Below are 23293 nucleotides of genomic sequence, written 5' to 3' on the forward strand. Positions count from 1 at the left end.
TTTAAATATTATTTTTAATAAATTTACAAAAATTAAAAAAAAAAACTTTTGTCACGTCATTATGAAGTGTTGTGAGTTGAATTTTGAAGGGAAAAAATGAATTTACTCCATTTTGGAATACAGCTGTAACATAACAAATGTGGAAAAACTGAAGTGCTGTGAATACTTTCTGGATGCACTGTAGCTGTGCTTGATGTCTCCAGTCTGTCACTAAGCAGCATACAAATGAGTTTTCAAATGAGAAAGAACTGAAGTTTGACACGACTGTGAAGTTTATGCCATTGGTGATCTGTAATGTTCCTGATAAAAAATCTTCTGCCTGTAGTGTTCTGTGATTGGAAAATCTGCTTTGATGTTCTGCCAGCCATATTTGGTTGTTGAATACTGATATGGTTTTGTTTCCTCCTGAGATGAAAGTGGGGTAGGTAAAATGCAACTCCCTTCTGTACCGGTGGTCTATCAAGATGCGCTCCCCGTTGAGTTGATCTCGTTGTCGTGCCCATTGACAGTTATGTGTGTCAAGATGAGCTCCCCATCATCTAATGACAATATTTTGCTTCAAAGACAGCATTTACATGCAAGTCTTTACTTGACGTTTATTACTGTATTTTTATGTAAAGACTAAACTCACATGGGTTTTCTTCGGTAGTGGAGCTCATCTCGATGGGTGACTGCATCCCCTAAAGATGAGCTCCACCACACAACTATGCATGTGCACCTCACCTGTCGATTTGAGCTCAACCACTGAAGAAAAGTAGAAAACCCACATAAGTTTTGTCTTTACATAAAAATACAGTAATGTGTCTTTTCAATTTTCAAAAAGTAAACATTTGCATGTACACATGCTGTCTTTAAAGCAGAATATTGTCGTTGCATGACGGGGAGCTCATCTTCATGGGGAGATGCGCATGTGCAGTTGCACGGTAAAAAGAGGTAGATAAACTGGACCGGTGGGCGAGTTAAAGACCAGGGTAGAGAGAATGCATGTACAGTTGCGCAGTGGGTAACCTCACGACGGGGAGATCATCTCATTGGGACACCGGTTGACTTAACTTTACAGATTAGCATATGAACAAAGAACGTGAGATCAGGTCGTGAATGTTTCAGGTGGCACTGGCAGATCCTGCTGTTGACACGTGCATGTCTGTGCCTGCCTGTTTTTTTTGTTTGTTTTTTTTGAGAGGTCACTTAAGTGTTTTTACTGCAGTATTTACAGAGCTCAGATAAATAATAGATTGTGTGTTTAAGTTGGTGTTTCTTACTGGTTTGCAGAGCTCTGAAGTTCTGCGGAACGGGAGGACGTTCACATGTGAAGCTTGTGATCGAGTGGGAGCAAAAAATTAAAGAATGGTAAGTGTGCAGGAAAATTCTGACTATGGTTGTACAAAATTAAATGCAAACAGCTATGCATGGATAAACATTGGGGGTGTAACAATTAAACAATTGGAATCAAAAATCAATTTTAAAGTAAAACATATGACTACATAGACATACACACCCCTGAATCAGTCTGAATGGACCATGAACTGGTCGATGACTATTTTATTCAGCTGTATTACTTTATCACTCTATAACCCCAATTCCAATGAAGTTGGGACGTTGTGTAAAATATAAATAAAAATGGAATACAATGATTTGCAAATCCTCTTCAACCTATATTCAGTTGAATACACCACAAAGACAAGATATTTAATGTTCAAACTGATAAATTTATTGTTTTTGTGCAAATATTTGCTCATTTTGAAATGCATGCCTGCAACACGTTTCAAAAAAGCTGGGACAGTGGTATGTTTACCACTGTGTTACATCACCTTTCCTTCTGACAACACTCAGTAAGCGTTTGGGAACTGAGGACACTAATTGTTGAAGCTTTGTAGGTGGAATTCTTTCCCATTCTTGCTTGATGTATGACTTCAGTTGTTCAACAGTCTAGGGTCTCCATTGTTGCATTTTGCGCTTCATAATGCATTTCATAATGTGCCACACATACTACGAAGCCACGCTGTTGTAACGTGCAGAATGTGGCTTGGCATTGTCTTGCTGAAATAAGCAGGGACGACCCTGAAAAAGACGTTGCTTGGATGGCAGCATGTGTTGCTCCAAAACCTGGATGTACCTTTCAGCATTGATGGTGCCATCACAGATGTGTAAGTTGCCTATGCCATGAACAGTAACACACCCCATACCATCACAGATGCTGGCTTTTGATCTAAGCCCACAGGCATTCAATGTTGGTTTTCGGCCTTGCCACTTATGTGTAGAAAGTTCTCCAGATTCTCTGAATCTTCTGATTATATTATGGACTGTAGATGATGGAATCCCTGAATTCCTTGCAATTGAATGTTGAGAAACATTGTTCTTAAACTGTTGGACTATTTTTTCATGCAGTTGTTCCAAAGTGATGATCCTTGCCCCAACTTTGCTTGTGAACGGCTGAGCATTTTGGGGGTGCTCCTTTTATACCAAATCATGACACTCACAATTAGTGTCCTCACTTCCCAAACACTTATTGAGTGTTGTTAGAAGGAAAGTTGATGTAACACAGTGGTAAACATACCACTATCCCAGCTTTTTTGAAACGTGTTGCAGGCATCCATTTCAAAATTAGCAAATATTTGCACAAAACAATAAAGATTATCAGTTTGAACATTAAATATCTTGTCTTTTTGGTGTATTCAATTGAATATAGGTTGAAGAGGATTTGCAAATCATTGTATTCTGTTTTTATTTACATTTCACACAACATCCCAACTTCATTGGAATTAGGGTTGTATATAGGCCCCTGGTCCATACACTGGTTTCTTAGATGAATTTGGTGACTTTATCTTGAACTTGTCAACTAGTGCAGATAACATTCTGATTATTGGTGTCTTCAACATTCATATACAGTTATGCTCAAAAGTTTGCATACCCTGGCAGAATTTTTGCTTTTTTGGCCATTTTTAAGAGAATATGAATGACAACACAAAAACTTGTTTTTCACTCATGGTTAATGGTTGGGTGAAGCCATTTATTGTCAAACAACTGTGTTTCCTCTTTTTGAAACAAAATGACAAGAGAACTACCCAAATGAGCCTGATCAAAGGTTTACATACCCCTGTTCTTAATACTGTGTATTGCCCCCTTTAACATCAATGACAGCTTGGAGTCTTTTGTGGTAGTTGTGGACGAGGCTCTCTGATGGTAAAGCTGCCACTGAATATGTTTCGGACTTGGACACCACTATGGTTTTGGTGCTGTTTGATCTTAGTGCTGCATTTGATTCTGTGGCTCATCATGTTCTACTCGATAGGCTGGAGAATTATTTTAGGATTACTCCTTGCATAGTTGACATCATACCTGCCCAGTCATTCTCACTGTGTTTTGTAGAATAACATCTATCACACTGACAAAGTGAGGAACCTTGGGGTAATTTTTGATCCTATGTTGTCCTTTGACCTCCACATTAAAGATATTAAGAGGACTGTTTTCTTCCACCTGCGAAATATAGTTAAGATTCATCCCATCCTGTCTATGGCTGATGCTGAGACCCTGATTCATGCATTTGTTTCTTCTAGATTGGACTACTGCAATGTTCTATTTTCTGGTTTATTGCAGTCCAGCATTAGGGGTCTCCAGTTGGTTGAAAATGCTGCTGCCAGACTTTTGACAGCAAGCAGAAAGTTTGAAAACATTACACCCATTTTGGCATCTCTTCACTGGCTTCCTGTCCCTGTGAGATCAGATTTTAATGTTCTGCTATTAACCTATAAAATTAGTCAGTGACTAGCTCCTCCCTACTTAACTGACCTAATTATACCCTACATACCGGCCCAGGCTCAGGGTGCAGGACTACTTTGAGTCCCTAGGGTGAATAAAAAGTCTGCGGATCACAGCGCTTTCTCTTATTTTTCCCCTGTTCTGTGGAATGATCTCCCTGTGTCAAAAAAACAGTCAGATTCTGTAGAGACTTTCAAGTCCAGACTTAAGACGCACTTATTTTCCCTTTCGTATGGCTAGCATACTGGCATTGTATGTTAGTATGCTTTCTACCCTTTTAAATTCATTTTATTGTTAAACCGAGCGGGCCATGGCCTCAACTTTAAAGTCTGGGTCTTTTAAAAGTGAAGCTTAGGACTAGTGGCCGGCGATCACCTTCATATTTCTTCTGTTTTTCTTGTTGCTCACTACTGACAAATTATACTGTATTTGTTGTCTTTCTGCCGCCTGATTCTGTTTTTCTCTGTTTGAGGTGCGGCTCCATCCAGAGATGGGAGTGGGTGTCTTCTTCTGCAGGCCTCTTGTCCTGTGCACCATCATGGACTCTCAAAATTTCCTGTATATTTGTATTGTCAACTGTGTTGGTAGCATGGCCCAAGCAGACGGTTACCCCTTTGAGTCTGGTCTGCTTGAGGTTTCTTCCTCAAATCATCAGAGGGAGTTTTTCCTTACCACTGTCATTTGCGTGCTTGCTCTAGGGGTTGGTAAGGTTTGACTTACTTGTGTGAAGCTCCTTGAGGCAACTCTTTGTTGTGATTTGGCGCGACATAAATGAAATAAATTGAAATTAATGATATAAAATGGTTCCGCTTGTTTCATTCCTACTTCCCCATCTTCAAGTTCTCAGTCGCGGTAGGTGGAATAATAGCTAAATACTCCCATTTGAATTTGACGTTTGGTTCACAGTTTTTTTAATGCTGTCATCACTGTTGAGAATGAGAAAGTTTTGCCATGCTGTTCATGCTATGGTCACAGTAGCTGGCTTCTTCTTTTGGGATTCTTCTATGTTACGCACGTTCTCTGTGTGGTGCTGCTCCCAGTGGTGAACAAAAGGCAGGCAAAAGCAGCACCAACATGCTGCAGCACAGTAGCAAAACCTTGAAGAATATACCTGCATTTTCATGAAATAAACAATGTGTCATCCTTGGGTGGGAAAAGTACAGAGCAACCAGAAAGTATTCACAGTGCTACACTTTTTTTCACATTTGTTTATGTTGCAGATTTATTCCAAAATGGAAGAAATGTATTTTGTTCCTCATATTTCTACACACAGTAATGGCAATGTGAAAAGGTTTTGAAAGTATTCACAGCCTTTGCCATGAAGCTCAAAATTGAGCTCAGGTGCATCCCGTTTCCACTGATCATCCTTGAGATGTTTCTACAGCTTAACTGGAGTCCACCTGGGTAAATTCAGTTGATAGGATATGATTTGGAAAGACACACATCTGTCTACATTTAAGCTCCTACAGTTGACAGTGCATGTCAGAGCACAAACCAAGCATGAAGTTGAAGGAATTGTCTGGAGACCTCACAGACAGGATTGTCTCGAAGCACAAATCTGAGGAAGGGTACAGAAACATTTCTCCTGCTTTGAAGGTCCCAGTGAGCACAGTGGCCTCCATCATCTGTAAATGGAAGAAGTTGGGATCCACCGGGACTCTTCCTAGAGCTGGATGCCCATCTAAACTGAGTGATCGAGGGAGAAGGGCCTTAGTCAGGGAGGTGACCAAGAACCCAATGGTCACTCTGTCAGACCTCCAGTATTCCTCTGTGGAGAGAGGACAACCTTTCAGAAAGACAACCATTTCTGCAGCAATCCACCAGTCAGGCCTCTATGGTAGAGTGACCACATGGAAGCCACTCTTTAGTAAAAGGTACATAACCCAGGTGAAGTTTGCCAAAAGGCAACTGAAGAACTCTAAAACATGAGAAACTAAATTCTCTGGGCTCATGAAACAGAGGTTGAATGTTTTGGCATGAATTCCAGGTGTCATGTTCAGCGGAAACAAGGAACTGCTCATCATCTAGCCAGTACCATTCCTACAGTGAAGCATGGTGGTGGCAGCATCATGCTGTGAGGATGTTTTTCAGCAGCAGGAACTGGGAGACTAGTCAGGATTGAGGGAGAGATGAGTGCAGCAATGTACAGTGACCTTCTGGATGAAAACCTGCTCCAGAGCGCTCTTGACCTCAGACTGAGTCTACGGTTCATCTTTCAGCAGGACAGTGACCCTAAGCACACAGCCAAGATATCGAAGGAGTGGCTTCAGGACAACTCTGTGAATGTCCTCGAGTGGTCCAGCCAGAGCCCAGACCTGAATCTAATTGAACATCTCTGGAGATATCTGAAAATGGCCGTGCACCAACACTCCCCATCCAACCTGATGGAGATTGAGAAGTGCTGCAAAGGAATGGGCAAAACTGGCCAAAGATAGGTGCACCAAGCTTGTGGCATCATATTCAAGAAGACTTGAGGCTGTAATTGCTGCCAAAGGTGCATTAACAAAGTATTGAGCAAAGGGTGTGAATCCCTATGTACGTGTTTTTTTTTTTGTTTGTTTGTTTGTTTTTTTCATTTTTAATAAATTTGCAAAAATAAAAAAAAAATTAATTTACTCCATTTTGGAATGAGGCTGTAACATAAGACATGTGGATAAAGCTATGAAAATGTTCTGGATGCACGGTATAATCAGTCTAAAGTATAATAATTAAAACTTGTATTTGATGTGACACAATTTGTATTTTGATGTGACACAGTGTAAACTGTGTCACATCAAATTGCGTGGTATCAAAGCATTTCATTATCAGAATCATTGTTCCTGAATTGTACCATAGACCATCTATTTAGATATGTACTTTGTCATTTTATAAGGGAGAGATGCACACCCCTGAAAAACACAGTTGTGTTTCTTGTGACAATAGGATTAGTCTTTTGCTTGATTGCCTTGGTATAAAGATTTGAGTATTCAGATACGTGTATTGAAACATAGTTTAATAATAACAATAATCCTTCTGTGTGTCTTTTATAGTGTGTTTGGCAGCATCCAGGAGGAGGTGGTGAGGGATGCTGAGAGCGTGAGGGCCCAGCAACAGCAGCACCTGCAGCAGCACAGCTGTACTTTAGATGAGTGTTTTCAGCTGTATACCAAAGAAGAACAGGTGAGATTCAAAGGAACATGACAGTGAGTTGTGTTCTGTTTGGGGGGAGAGGGAGGGTCTCTTCATATTGCAGAACAGGTAGATCGGTGTGACAGGAGTTGGTCTCCCAGTTTGCAAAAACAGGCTCCATTCCCTGTTACACTACCTGTCTGGGGATACGTCACTTCATTTACATTGTCTTAGCTAATCCAGCTGTAAATGAGGGCCAGCTTTGACTTACCTATCATGGACTGCCTACCCATCCAGGATGGAATCTACGGGTTAGGAACTAAGGCTGCCATGATTGGTCGACTAGTCACGATTATGTTGACTGTCAAAGTTGTGAGTAATTAATTTAATAATCAATGTCATTGTTGATGTTTTTAAGCTGTGTTTTTCTCTCAAAGCTGCCGCTGTACCTTCCACTGTCTTTCTGTCCTTGACGCACATGCGCAGTAGTGATAATCCGGGTCAGTCATGATGTCTTATCTTCAATGGCTTACTCCAATTAAGGGTTATGGGGGCTGAAGCCTATCCCAGCAGTCATAGGGTGTGAGATGGAGTACACCCTGGACAGGACTCCAGTCTGTTATAGGGCCACATATAGACACTAAGCCACCATGCTGCCAGCAAACATACAATAGAATTAAATACAAAACGTTTTAAAGAAAATCCTCGATCCCACTTCATCATGAAGCTATATCACTGGTGATGCAACAGACAAAAGTTACGCTATGAGCACTTTCTCCAACTACAATGGAAACCTATAGCTCCTTCCGAATTTTCTTTGTGGTTTCACTCAATAGTCTCCTTCCAGTATGGTCACTTCACTGCCTGGTTGAGTCATTTTCACCTTATTGGAAAGAACTCTCTCACCACTCAATCAAAAACAAACAATGACAGCAAAAAACAATCTGCAATGTATTTACATTTCAGCCTTTAATTATAAAACTAGCATCAAAATACTGAGCTGCCAAATCCACATGAAAGCAAAAGGTTCGTCACTAAGGTTAGAGGTAGTGTTATTGTACAAAACACAGTGAAAACGACTGCTCAGGTATGATGTCAACCATACAAGCAGTAATCCTAAAATGATTCTCCAGCCTATCGAGTAGAATATGATGATCCACAGTATGAAATGCAACACTAAGATTGAACAGCACCAGAACCATAGTGGTGTCCAAATCCATTGCAAGCAGATCATTCACCACTTTAGTGTGAGCCATCTCTGTGGAATGATCTTTTCTAAAAGCAGACTGTAGTGTCTTAAAAAGATTATTCTCAGTAAGGTGATGGGGAGGTGATGGTCTAGTGGTTAAGCATTGGGCCTCAGTCCAGAGGATCCTTGGTTGAAATCCCAGCCTGACCAGAATATCACTAAGGGCCCTTGGACAAGGTCCTTCATCCCCTAGTTGCTCCCAGTGTGTAGTGGGCGCCTTGCATGGCAGCAGCCTGACATCGGGGTGAACGTGAGACATTATTGTTGCAAAGCGCTTTGAGCGTCTGATGCAGATGGAAAAGTGCTATATAAAGTGCTATATATATTTTTTTTTTCACGTAGTTGTTCACAAAGTGGTGATCCTTGCCCCATCTTTGCTTGTGAATGGCTGAGCCTTTTGGGGATGCTCCATTTATACCCAATCATGACAGTCACAATTAGTGTCCTTAGTTCCCAAATGCTTATTGAGTGTTGTTAGAAGGAAAGGTGATGTAACACAGCAGTAAACATACCACTGTCCCAGCTTTTTTGAAACGTGTTGCAGGCATCCATTTCAAAATGAGCAAATATTTGCACAAAAACAGTAAAGTTTATCAGTTTGAACATTAAATGTCTTGTTTTTGTTGTGTATTCAACTGAATATAGGTTGAAGAGGATTTGCAAATCATTGTATTCTGTTTTATTTACATTTTACACAACGTCCCAACTTCTTTGGAATTGGGGTCATAATTCAAGTTATACTTGGCCTGTTAACAAAATTTAAAAAGTTGTGTGGAGGTTGAATTCCACATGTTCAACACACATTCAAACAGACACTCAGAGTGGAGTAGATTGTGTGCTATGTCCTCTTAATTAGGTCATGTGGCTTTTGACACGAGGGTGCGTCAGTCAACTCCAAAGGGTTAAAATAAGGCTGTAACAAAGATTAAAACAAAGAAACGATGGCTTTATTTCACAAAATTTGGCAATAGTCTTTCAGAGGGTTATAAATTTAAAAATCTTCTGAGGGAAGCTGGCCCCAGCCTTCCCTTTCCTGCATCGCTTAGTGCGCAGCTCGCTGCAAGGAGAACTTTAGCGGCTGCAGAACTTCAGTGGCTGCAGAACTTTTCCCCCTGCGCTCGGTGTGTGGCACACTGCAGGAGAACTTTAGTGGCTGTACAATAATTTTAGCGGTTGTACGGGAACTTGTCCCCCAAGAACTTTTCCCAGAACTGCACAATGATCCACACCAGTGAACCGCCGAGCGCTGTCCCACGGAAAAAGCACGTTATGAGGAACGGAAAAAAAAAAAAACACTACGGTGTGAAACGGCAGACGAGTCTCTTTTCTTGCCCGCAATAACAGACGATAGTTCGGTAGCAACTTTAATCAGCAGAAAAGTGAGTCATTATTGACATCTTTCAATGAATTTGACTGAGGTTGATGAAAAAACATAATTTCTCTTGGTTGGTTTTGGACCAGCAGCAGGTCCACAATCAACCAAGAGAAATGATTCAAGATTCATACAACTTTATTGATCCCTAAAAGGGCATTTCATCTTCACACCCAATTACCTCAAACAAAGTTGAATGTAATAGTTGAACGTAATAACGGCACACATCAGAATTAAAACAACCGCACATATACTTTTGATTTGTTTATGTACGCTAAGCTTTGAAACCATCCGAATTGATACAATGAGTTTGCGGGGGCTGCAGCAGCATTTCCGCCGTGCAGCCAAGCACGGGGGGTAGGGTGGTAGCGGGTGGGGGTAGGGGTGCCCACCCCCACACACCCTTGGAAACAGGTAATGGCCCAACTGCAGCATAATTTTTTTCAGGCAGCAGTTTATGCTGTTATAATGCTGGCGAGAACCCTGACAGGTTCTCTTCGTTCTCCAAGAAACAGACTCTCTTTAGACATTTCTCCCCATCATGACCAAAATATTCTGACATGATCTTATGCTGGAATTGCAGGAATAACTTGAGCTATAAGAACCTAGGGCTATGTGTCTATGTGTTTAACCTTGGCCATTTTTATTATTCTCCAAAACCCAATAAGAGGATGCTATCTTTGTCTGTTCAGTAGATGGCAGTGATGTATTGTAACATGACTTTGATAACACAACAAAAACAACTCACAATGATGCATGACTGAGCTTACACAGATACATTAATGTTGTGACAAAGACAGATCACCAAAGTGGCACAAAGCAGGAATATGGGGAGTGTTGTGGTGAACAACCTTGTGACATCCCTCCAGAAACACCTCAAAATTCACAGCCCAATTCAGTGTTTTAATCCTCTGGGGTCCAGGAGTGATTATCTGATTTTCCCATACTATCAGCAGTTCCCTTTTTAAGGAACCTTTTTCATATAATGCCCATGTGTTGCATATAAAAATATTCACAATACTGGCTTGGAGAATGTGTCATGTATTTCTTAAGAGCACTGAATGTCTCAATCTGAAAAAATTAAATGTTTTTTTTTTTTTTTTTTTTTTTAGAAAATTCTTTAAATCTTTATTGTAAATGCACCTTTATTATTTTTTTAATTTATAAAGGTTTAGTGGCAGTGTGAAACAATTTGACTCTTGAACAGAGTGACTGCACTGCAGTGGCAGGGATAGAGACACGTGCAACTTTCTTTAGGATCTAGGTTTGGCTTTGATGCAAAGATAGTCTGCAACAGGGATTGAAACAAGAGGTGACCATCTGTAGTTCCAGAAACTAATCAAATGAAGTCTGACATTCTGTCGCTAATCTTTTCATAGAAACATCACAAAACTGACATAGTTGATGTGCCTGCATGTCCATTAACCCAAAAGAGTTATGTAGTGATCGAGTTGATACTTGTGTTGCTCACTTGTGTGTGTGAGATCTTTATCAGCTTTGTCTTCACTGATGCTCGACCGGAATGAGTGAACAAAGACAGCGGCAGAGCAGAGACCTGGATTGTAACTTTCAATATCTAATTCAACTTAATGTCTGTTTCTCCACATTTGTTTATCATTGCTGCAGCTGAAGTTTAGATCAAAACATCATTTGTATTTTCGAGTACTTTTTAATTAGTTTGGTTTCAGTGAGTAACTGACTGTGTAACTGTTTCATCTATGATGATAGTTACTCAAAAGAAGCATCCACAATTTGGTCAGACAATTATAAAACAACTGTGGATGTTCAAGTGACAGAGGATTCGAGGGCCGGCCTGCCTGCTGAATATTTACCGAATACAGAATTGTGTAGGACACCGCAACATTTTTCATGAGGCCTCAGTCATCTGCATGAAATTATACTCATGGTTTCATTTCATTATATAATAGCATCCACATTATGTAATACGGCAGCAAAATGTCATATATTTTAACTTCATGATGCAATAACACCACATTATGTTGTAACTCACCAAAATGTAACACACTGATTGATTCCAGCTTGCCCCAGATGATGCTTGGAAATGCCCACACTGTAAGCAGCTTCAGCAAGGCATGGTGAAGATGAGCCTGTGGACACTCCCTGACATACTAATCCTTCATCTCAAGCGCTTTCGGCAGGTAGGTGAATGACAAATTATTTACATAGAGTCAAGACACTATCACAGTGGCCCCATTTTGTTTTGGTTAGAGGTCCAGGTGGAACCGGACCATATCAGGCAATAGACCCAAATGCTAGGGAGCAGGACATGGGAAAGATTACAAAGGAAAAGATATTTATTTCTAAAAATAAAAATGCTGCACTGGGGTGCCTGCAGAATGGAGAGATGGCCTGCCTCCTGGCAGTGAAAATAGGGAGCTGCAGTATCCCGAGCCAGTCTTGAAGGAGAACTGATAACAGGGGTTCAGGGACCAGGGCCAGGTGGAACGCTCGCTTCCGAGACCAGGAACCAGGGGAATGAAGACACAATCAGTTGGTGAATGCACTCATAACACTGAAGCCTTGAAACAGACACAGTTCACAGAAGGCTTAACACAGGATTCTTCAGAGGTCTGGAAATAATGTTGTCTTCTTAGGAAATAAGGTGTAAGGAATCATTTACAGTTCATAAATTGTATCCAGAGGTCAAGTGCTGCTTATTGTGACGCAGTTCCAATTAAGCAGGACTTAGACAACTGTGCTCTTAACAGTTTGATATCAGAGTTCATGCAGTTCTTAGGAAGAGTTCTTGGAACAGTTCTTTATCTTAACACAGCCACAGACAGGAACGAGTGAGAATGGGATCCCACTGAGACAAGAAGGAACTTAGCTGGTGTGTAGCAGAGCTGCGCTCTGAGCAGAGAACCATAGAGTTCCAAAGTGGCATTGCTGTGTAGGTAGCCAGGAACCAGAGCAGCGTGGGAGCCACACAGGAAGCGTCTGGAACACCAGGAAACACAGTTCGCTCTAATACGGGAATTAAAGCATTGGCCAGGTTACCTTGAGCTTAGCTGCGGAAAGCTCTGATGTCTTGGGTGCTTGGAAGCAGCAGGAAGACGCGGTCAAGGTCACAGAGAGGAGTCATCAATCATCAGAGAGAATCTGGTGTGGCTCTAGGATCATGGAAGAATCTGGCAACTACTGATCAGAAAGTCAGGGTTTAAATACTCTGTCACTCATCAGCCACTCATCCGCTCCATGTGTGGAAAACAACTGAGGGCACCATCTGGGGGAAAAACTCACACGACACCTGGTTAAAAACAGAATTAAAACCAGGATCTGGGGGAAACCCTGACACATTAACATGAAAACTAAAATTGTTAATCTGATCGTTATCTGATTACTGGAGTTATCTCATTATTAAGTGGTCATACAAACGGCAAAATCCAGTATGCTTCATCAGATAACAACAGTTATCTGGTGATGAGTAATCCGATTAACACACCTGGATTTCTCCCCAATACTCTGATTTCTTTAGTTCATGTAAATAATTAATCTGGCATATTTTGTTCTTTTCTGTCTGCGCGTGTGTTAAAGCAATTGCCATCCACATTTCTAGAGGTACAGCAGGACACACGGTTGTTTCGTTGGGGCTCATAACATTCTTTGTCAGATCACAAAGTTCCGAAAGTTTGTTGTGTGTCCAAAAATTTACCAGAATGCACAAGGGATCCTCTGGAGTTGGACACGCTGTCGCATGGGTAGCAGTGAAATTTGAGGGCTTTGACGGACCAGACCCGGGGGCGTGGAATGTCTCATCGCTGTGGGGGAAGGAGCCGGAGCTTGTACAGGAGGTGGAGTGCTACCAGTTTAGATCTGGTGGGCCTCGCCTCCATGCACGACCTCTGCTCCGGAACCACTCTTCTTGATAGGGGTTGGACTTTGTTCTTCTCTGGAGTTGCCCCGGGTGTAAGGAGCTGGGCTGGTGTGGGGGTGTTCACGAGTCCTCCGCTGAGCACCACTACATTGGAGTTTACCCCAGCAGATTAGAGGGTCGCCTCCCTGCACCTTCGGGTTGGGGGGCGCTCTTGATTGTTGTTTGTGCATATGCACCGAACAGCAGTTCAGAGTATTTGTCTTGGAGTTTCTCACTGGAGTCTTGCATGATGCTGCAGTGGGGGATTCTATTGTTCTGCTGGGGGACTTCAACACACACAGGGGCAATGACAGAGACACCTGGAGAAGGTGTGATTGGGAGGAATGGCCTCCCTGATCTAAACCCAAGCACTGGTTTGGTATTGGACATTTGTGCTAATCATGGACTGTCCATAATGACCATCATGTTCAAACATAAGGATGCTCATAAGTGTACATTGTACCAAAGCACTCTAGGCCGAAAGTCAATGATCGATTTTGTGATCGTATCATCTGATCTGAGGCCGCATGTTCTTGACCTTCGGGTGAAGTGAGGTGCAGTGCTGTCAACCAATCACCATCTGGTGGTGAGTATGATCACAGAGGGTGGGGGAGGACTTTGGACAGACCTGGTAAGCCCAAATGGATAGTGTGAGTGAACTGGGAACTTCTGTAGGAGCCCACTGTCCGACTTCTCATCAACTCACACCTCCAGCTGAGCTTTTCTGGCATTCCTGTAGAGGTTGGGGGCATTGAACCAGAATGGGCATTGTTCAAAGCTTCCATTGCTGAAGCTGCAGCAGGGAGCTGTGGGCTGAAGGCCTTATGTGCCTCAAGGGGCAGCAAACATTTGAAAAATGTGGTGGACATCGGTGGTCAGGGAAGCCGTCTGACTGAAGGAGTCTTTCTGGGATATGTTATCTTGGAGGACTCCAGAGGCAGTTGCAAGGTACCGATAGCCTTGAAGGGTGGCAGCCTCTGCTGTGCGGGAGGCAGAGCAGCAGGTGTGGGAAGAGTTCAGAACAAGTATGGAGAAGAACTATCAGTCGGCACCATGGTGCTTCTGGAGGACCATGGGGCACCTGAGTAGGGGAAAACGGGGAACCATCCAAGTTGTTTACTGTAAGGATGGGACTCATGATCTCATCTAAGGAGGTAATCGGGCACTGGAAGATCACTTTGAGGAACTGTTGCATCAGACTAGAGCACCCTCTGTAGTAGAGGCAGAGCTGGATGCTGATGGGGGATCATCATCAATTTCCCTGGTGGAAGTCACTGAGGCAGTAAAACAACTGGCAAAGCCCCGGAAGTGAAATGGACTGCATTTATATAGCACTTTTCTATCTGCATCAGATGCTGAAATGGCTTTACAATAATGTCTCACATTCACACTGATTTGAGGGTACTGCCATACAAGATACTACACACTGGGAGCAACTAGGGGATTAAGAACTTTGCCCAAGGGCCCTTAGTGATTTTCCAGTCAGGCTGAGATTTGAACCGACGATCATCTGGTCTCAAGCCCAATGCTTTAACCACTAGACCATCACCTCTGATGGTTGATGAGATCCATCCAGAAATGCTGAAGGTCTCTGGGTGTGGAGGGACTGTTTTGTTTGAGATGTCTCTTCAACATTGCATGTAGGTCTGGGAGTGGCAAACCTGGGGTGGTGGTCCCCATATTTACAAAAGGGGACCAGAGAGTGTGTGCCAACTACAGGGGCATCACACTACTCAGTCTCCCTGGTAAAGTCTACTCCAGGGTGCTGGAAAGGAGGGTTCGGCCAATAGTCGAACCTCTGATTGAAGAGGAACAGTGCAGGTTCTGCCATGGCTGTGGAACATCGACCAGCATTTTACTCTCATAAGGGTAAAATGTGTAACGTGTTTTGAAAACGTGGAGAAGGTGTATGATCGGGTCCCCCAGGAGATGCTGTGGCAGATGCTGACAGAATATGGAGTGAGGGGTATCCTTCTCAGGGCCTTCCAATCTCTATACGCACAAAGTGAGAGCTGTGTTCAGGTCCTTGGCAGTAAGTCGAACTCGTTTCCAGTGGAGGTTGGCTCAGTTTTGTGGGCTGAGGGTCTCCTCACTGCTTTTTGCAGATGATTCTGTTGGCTTCATTGGCCCGTGACTTCCAGCACTCACTGGGTCAGTTCGCAGCTGAGCATGGAGCGGCTGGGATGAGGACCAGCACCTTTAAATCTGATGGTTCTCAGCAGGAAACCAATGGATTGTCTACTCCAGGTAGGGAATGCAGTCTTGCCCCAAGTGAAGGCGTTCAAGAACCTCGGGGTCTTGTTCACGAGTGAGGGGACAATGGAAATGGAGCATGAAATAGGCCGGAGAATCTGCGCAGCCAGGGGCGGTATTGCCTTCGCTCTACCGTCTTGTTATGACGAAAAGGGAGTTGAGCCAAAACAAGCTCTCAATCTATTGGTCAATCTTCGTTCCTACTCGCATCTAATGTCAGGAGTTCTGGGTGATTACTGAAAGAACTAGATTACAGATATAAGCAGTCGAAATGGGTTTCCTCAGGAGGAGATGCTGGTGTCTCCCTTAGAGATAGGGTGAGAAGCTTAATCATTCGTGAGGAATTCAGAGTAAAGCCACTACTGCTTCACGCTCAAAGGAGCCAGCTGAGGTGGTTCGGCCATCTTGTAAGGATGTCTCCTGGGTGCCTCCCTAGGGAGGTGTTCCAGGCACTTTCAGCTGGGAGGAGACCCCAGGGAAGACCCAGGACTCGGTGGAGGTATTATATCTTCACGCTGGCCTGGAAACACCTCGGGATGCACCAGTCAGAGGTGGTTAATGTGACCCGGGAAAGTGAAGTTTGGGGTCCCCTACTGGAGGTGTTGCCCCTGCGACCTGATCGTGGAAAAGATGTATTTATGTATGTATGCACAAGGGTGCTTCAATGTCTCTTGTGTGTTGTTTCAGCATTCTAATGAGCAAATTTCTTGGCAGTCTGTGGAGTTTATAGACATAGTATGCTGGATTTGAGTGGAGTTTGCCATGGTCTAAAAGCATCACTGTTCATGCGCAAGGACATCAACTCCACGCACCACCTTGCTGAGAGAGAGAGAGAGTGCAGACTTTTTCTTGAAGCGCTGCCCTTTCTCTACTTCAAAAGATATCCAGCTAATGAAGCTAATGAACTGAAATCGTGTAACCTGTTTTTCCAATTACCACATTACTTAATGTAAATACGTTATGCACGTACTGCATGTATATACATCAGATCAGATTATTACTGTTATCTGATTACTCCCAGTTATTGGATAATTCTAGTCATCCTCAGTGTTTCTTCTCAAATGTTTTTCATGCCTTGTGGCACTGAACCCCCCTCTCAAATCATGAGGTGCATAGCACAGAAAAATATAAGGTTCTCAGAAACTCAAAGTCTAAAATAAAGTGAAAGACACCGCCTTCCAAAACAAGAATGTCTTATCGTCAGGCTGTGATGATGAAGCTGTCTGAAATGACGGAATAGGTCAGATTAAGACTTTATATTTACTCTGTGTGTGATTGGTGTAAAATGCAACACTGGTGTAAAATATATTACCAAATAAACAATGATCTAACACAGCTTGGGACTCCGGCAAGGACGGACGCATTCCTTCCCTCTTCTCTCCTCCTTTCTGTTCTCTATCTCTGCTCTGACCTTCAAAGTCCCAGCTTCACCAGACTGTGAATTCTTCAAATTAAGGAATTGATCAGATGGTCTCTCAATGCTGTTGACACCATTTTTTTCCACAAGGAAATCAGGGCTTTGTGAACCCTGCGTGCCGATGGAACCTATCCAGCGGGCTATGCTCTCGACGCCTAAGAGAAATGAAGCGTGGTATACATGGCTTCATTCTCTGTGGAAGACGTTGAGGATTCATTTCTATTCGCTTTTATGGTGGGAGATTTGGCGCTAATTGGTTTGTGTGCTGCCCTGACCCTCAGGAATATTAGCAAGACGGCTGATTGTAGAATCTCATCACCTGATCTGTCCATCATGATTAATGAGTTGGGTAGTGTTGTGTAATCTCAGACTGCGTGAACTCTTGAACTCAAACGCAAAATGGATACCATCTTGGAGGATATCGCTGCATTGCAAAGGAATGTGCTGCTGAGGACCGGAGAATATTCTTCAGAAATTTGACTTGTAGATGGTCAGAGGTGCAGTAAATGGAATTCTGTATCTCTCCACCTAACATCAACATGGCAGCCTTATCGGCTCCTGAAGGCTCTACGGTCTTGGTGAAGGAATTCAGCTCCCCCTTCTCATCTGTCTACACCCCCCGCCTGCTGTTGCCTAGCAACGTCAGACTTTACAAACAGACAGAAACTGACAGCACACGGCACATGTCTCCCTCCCTCCATCCCTATTACCCCCCCCGTGTCTCTCCACTCATCCTCACCCTGACTTCCTCCCTGCCACCTCGAAGGCAGCGCGGTTTTTACTGCTGCAGCCTTCAACTCCCCAAGCTGGGCGGTGCTGGCCCCTCCTGCTGCAGCCTTCACCCACTTTGCCTCAATTCGGATGACAGACTGCTTCAAGTTTAGTGCACATAAACAGTGTCAAATGTATATGTGTTCTCTTTAATTCTGATGTGCCATTATTACGGTATAGTAATAATAATTGTGGATTAATTGCTGTATTTTGTCTGAGGTAATTGTAGTGTAAACATACAATAGTGTTCAGAATAATAGTAGTGCTATGTGACTAAAAAGATTAATCCAGGTTTTGAGTATATTTCTTATTGTTACATGGGAAACAAGGTACCTGTAGATTCAGTAGATTCTCACAAATCCAACAAGACCAAGCATTCATGATATGCACACTCTTAAGGCTATGAAATTGTGCTGTTAGTAAAAAAAGTAGAAAAGGAGGTGTTCACAATAATAGTAGTGTGGCATTCAGTCAGTGAGTTCGTCAATTTTGTGGAACAAACAGGTGTGAATCAGGTGTCCCCTATTTAAGGATGAAGCCAGCACCTGTTGAACATGCTTTTCTCTTTGAAAGCCTGAGGAAAATGGGACGTTCAAAGACATTGTTCAGAAGAACAGCGTAGTTTGATTAAAAAGTTGATTGGAGAGGGGAAAACTTATATGCAGGTGCAAAAAATTATAGGCTGTTCATCTACAATGATCTCCAATGCTTTAAAATGGACAAAAAAACCAGAGACACGTGGAAGAAAACAGAAAACAACCATCAAAATGGATAGAAGAATAACCAGAATGGCAAAGGCTCACCCATTGATCAGCTCCAGGATGATCAAAGACAGTCTGGAGTTACCTGTAAGTGCTGTGACAGTTAGAAGACGCCTGTGTGAAGCTAATTTATTTGCAAGAATCCCCTGCAAAGTCCCTCTGTTAAATAAAAGACATGCAGAAGAGGTTACAATATGCCAAAAAACACATCAACTGGCCTAAAGAGAAATGGAGGAATATTTTGTGGACTGATGAGAGTAAAATTGTTCTTTTTGGGTTCAAGGGCCGCAGACCGTTTGTGAGATGACCCTCAAACTCTGAATTCAAGCCACAGTTCACAGTGAAGACAGTGAAGCATGGTGGTGCAAGCATCATGATATGGGCATGTTTCTCCTACTATGGTGTTGGGCCTATATATCGCATACCAGGTATCATGGATCAGTTTGGATATGTCAAAATACTTGAAGAGGTTATGTTGCCTTATGCTGAAGAGGACATGCCCTTGAAATGGGTGTTTCAACAAGACGATGACCCCAAGCACATTGGTAAACGAGCAAAATCTGGGTTCCAAACCAACAAAATTAATGCCTCGCAGATGTGAAGAAATCATGAAAAACTGTGGTTATACAACTAAATATTAGTTTAGTGATTCACAGGATTGCTAATAAAGCAGTTTGAACATAATAGTTTTGAGTTTGTAGCATCAACAGCAGATGCTACTATTATTGTGAACACCCCCTTTTCTACTTTTGTTACTAATAGCCCAATTACATAGCCTTAAGAGTGTGCATATCATGAATGCTTGGTCTTGTTGGATTTGTGAGAATCTACTGAATCTACTGGTACCTTGTTTCCCATGTAACAATAAGAAATATACTCAAAACCTGGATTAATCTTTTTAGTCAACTAGCACTACTGTTATTCTGAACACTGCTGTAATTTCATTGTTGTTGCACTTGTGTAATGACAATGACAATAAATCTTCAAATGTGTTTTAGTGTGTGTAGTGGAGTGTTTTCGCATCTGTGGTTCGTGTGTGGTGTAGCTTTTTATTTATGTACTGCGTAAAAATAATCAGACATCTGGAACAGCGCGTCAAGTCTGAACCAGAGCATGATCAGTCTGATGATGAAGTGGACTTTATTTTTCTGGTATGGGCAAATGAGAGCAGGTGGATTCACCGATCTGTGCACACAGATTTGCACAGTGGATCAGACTGCACGCTTCTCGTTCCATCTTCTCCAGGACTCGTGCACTTCTGCTCCAGCACCAGCTGGGTGGAGACACACACTGCCCCAGCAGTCAGCAGACTCCAGGGTGGAGAACACAGGAGTTCAGGTAGAGACCCCCACCCCATAGTCAGAACACCCTTTTCTAGTGTTTTTTGTTTTTTTTTTGTTGTTTTTTTTGGCCACTAACACAGCCAGGACAGTCTGTACCAATACCAGTAAAAATGCTACAAAACAAGGAATTGGCTTCTGCATTGAACCGGAATTGTAAAAGCATTTCCTGCATTTTAATGTGAATTGTTGTATATAACTTAGTTTATGCTACATTTTTACATATACTTTTGAAGTTTATAATTTCTATTTACAGTTTTTTTCCACAATATTTAAGTTATGAAAATGGTTTGTTAAAATATTATTGGTTTTCACAGTAAAAAAAAAACTTTTTTCTGATTCAGATTTTATGTTTTGGGGTGAATATTGGGTCACTGTTTTAATGCAGTATGTCAGAATGACAGAAAAACTGTAAAGTCACACAGGTGAGGTTGTGCTGAAAAAAATGACTCCAAACAAGGCCAGGTAAACAGTTTTTTAATGTAAATTATGAAGGTAAAACCAAAAGTAGTCAAACACCCAAAAATAGCCAAGACTCCAGAGGGTTAAAAGGCTTTATTTTACTCAGTGTCCTACTTCTGCTGCCTGCTACAGAACACTGTATTGTCTTCTCCTTTTTCTGTGAGAGTGCAACAGCGCTACATACAGGTCTGCCGTATACAGTGTTTTTAGTGTCCCACAGTTGACATGGAGTGTTATTAACCGCATCTGGAACAATAATTTTAGGAACGTCTATTTTGGAGTGAAACCCAAAAGAAGAAATGTTAAAATACCATTTAGTTTGGAACTAACCAATTGGGAAAAAACTCTGGTTCAGAGCCCTGATTTTCTCAAGTATAAGTTGCACATGTCAAAAAAATTGGGGGTGGGGTGGACCACATATAAATTCCACCAGAGTTTAAGTCGTACCTTTTTCCTGTATTATCAGTTCTTTCATTTTGAATTTTTGTACATTGTTGTGGTGTACGTTTTATTATTTGCATTTATTGTTTTCTTGTTGGAGTTTATTTTGTTCAGTACTTTGATTTCTGGGAACGTCCTATATAAATAGTTATTGTTGTAATAATGTAGTAATAATGATGTCTATTATATTTAATAACGAATGCATGATTTTTCTGTATATAAGTCACACCGGAGTATAAGTCGCAGGACTCTTAACTCCCAAATCATACATTGCACATTCAGGTGCCTCATGTGGATGTATTCACTGTCTTGAGCTGAATCTCCTGGGTTAGGCCACACCCATTTGCACCTGTATAGTTTTTGCACAAATTCGAAAGATATGCAAAACTGACTTTTGGCCACACCCATTTCTTTCTTTCTTTTTGTAACGCAGTATTGCAACATATGTAAAACCTTCAAAATCTATCTCGCCTCAGTACATTGCTTTAATCAACATCTTTGCAAATGCTGTCTATGGTGTGTGTGTGTGTGTGTGTGTGTGTGTGTGTGTGTGTGTGTGTGTGTGTGTGTGTGTGTGTGTGTGTGTGTGTGTGTGTGTGTGTGTGTGTGTGTGTGGAGGATTCCTCTTTCTGTGGAGGTGTGAATGTGAGCGTGTGTGGTTCTGCCGTCCTCTCCTTCCAGTGTCTTGCGTGTGTGTGTTGTGAACTGTTGCGAGTCCCTGTCACCTGTCCGCCATGAATGTTTGTTCGTCCTTTTGTCTCGTCCTGCTGTTCTCGGGAAGGTGCAGTCGCCTTAGTTATTCCTGACAGCTGCATGTGGCATTTTGACAGTTCCTTGTGTGTTGAAGGCTCCGCTCCTCAGGCTCTGGTTGGGTACTTACTTTCTGTCTTTTATTTTTTTCATCCTGCGTTATAATATTTCTCTTCCTTACCATTTCACCGGTGTTTAAGGTTCTGTTAATATCTTAGAGTTCTTGTTGTTTGTCACTGTTTATTCTTGATGGTTGTTCACGTGTAGTTTCAGTGTATCACATTAGAGTCCCCCGTGCTGCCCCGCCCTCACGGGTCCTCACAGCTGTTCGCTATCAGCTGATGTGTATAATATTCACACAAGTTTCCGTCTTCTTTGCCGGTTGTTTTTGGTTGTTTGACACGCTGTCTTTTGTCTCTGCCAATCCTGTAAGTTTTGCCTTCCTTGCTGTATAGAGTTAGAGTTGTGACTTAATCACTTTGTTAATTTGTTCACTTTCTGTTGAAGCTTTTTTGATTATCTCATGGTTTTTTGTATTCACTTTGTCTGAGGTCTTTTTTGTATTTTTCCCATTGTTATTTGAGCACATTGTAGAAACTTTTTTTGGATTATCTCATGTTTTTGGTATTCACTTAGTCTGAAGTATTTTTGTATTTTTCCCCATCTTTGATTTGATTGCATTGTCTGTTGAAGCCTTTTTGATTTTTGCATATTGTTTGTGGGTTCATTTTTCTCACCACCTGTTTGGAGGATTTTTTGGGACTGTTCACATTGGGAGTTATTGTGTCACTGTGAAATTTTCTCTGAGTGGAATTGAACATTAAACACCCTTGTTTTGGCACCTTTCCCCTGTTTGTCTGGCTGTCTGCATCTTGAGGTCCAATCAAGTTCTTGTGGGGTTCTAACCATAACATGAATGTTCAAACAGTTAATCAAAATTCATACATTCCCACATTATTTTAATTTTTCTGTAATGTTCTTCAATAGGCTACCCCCATTTATATCATTTTAATTTTTATGAAAAATTGCAGCATATTTAATACCTACTTTTTCACCTTCTGCCTTGGTTATGACTCATCTACAACAAGAGTTGCACATACATTCGATGAACAGTCAAGGGCTTATGTTATTAAGATGAGCTTGATAGCTCAATGGCTGCAAGAGTTAAGGCCCTATCACACCTTGATGATTTAGCCAGCGTATGCCCACCGTATTAAAATTGCTAGGCATACGCGGGTGTACGTCTAATAAGTTATGGGTAAGTTTGTTATAAGTTCGGAGTGTGTTGAAGCACGCTGATATACGTTGTATAAGCTGTGCACCTCCAAAAAGTTTGGGCCTGCTTAAAATTTTCAGTGTATGCCAGCTTATGTCTAGGTGTTGTAGGTAAGCTATGCAATTGTTGACACACATTTCTTGTAATTTACTCATAAGTCGAAATACGCCCATTAATGCTGTCCATTGATTGGCTGGCAAATACATTTTTTAACCTACTTGCACTGGTGCTAGTAACAAAAAAATTACTTCCACCAAAAAAAAAGTTACTTGCACAACCAAAAGTCACTTTAGTCACTTTCACACCGGGCCCTCTTCGAGTTGCTTCTGAAATGGGATGATATTGTTTTTGGTATCTCTTCAAGAGACATTGAAACAAGAATTGTGCTGAACAATACCTTACTGTTAGCAAAATATTTTATGCATACATGTAAATGTAAGAAAGTAAGGCCCATTTTCAC

At 41.9% G+C, this 23293-nt stretch overlaps 1 protein-coding gene across 1 annotated transcript in view; it reads left to right on the top strand.

Annotated features, from left to right (window-relative positions):
* usp43a (ubiquitin specific peptidase 43a) overlaps positions 1–23293 on the top strand; it is a 388273-nt gene that overhangs the window by 292462 nt on the left and 72518 nt on the right. Inside the window, exons 10-12 of the mRNA XM_034187735.1 lie at positions 1273–1350; positions 6789–6918; positions 11528–11647. Of these exons, the coding sequence (XP_034043626.1) occupies positions 1273–1350; positions 6789–6918; positions 11528–11647 (328 nt within the window). The remainder of the gene's footprint in view (positions 1–1272; positions 1351–6788; positions 6919–11527; positions 11648–23293) is intronic.

This window comes from Thalassophryne amazonica, chromosome 15 (genome assembly GCF_902500255.1).
Source record: "Thalassophryne amazonica chromosome 15, fThaAma1.1, whole genome shotgun sequence".
Classification (NCBI taxonomy): domain Eukaryota; kingdom Metazoa; phylum Chordata; class Actinopteri; order Batrachoidiformes; family Batrachoididae; genus Thalassophryne; species Thalassophryne amazonica.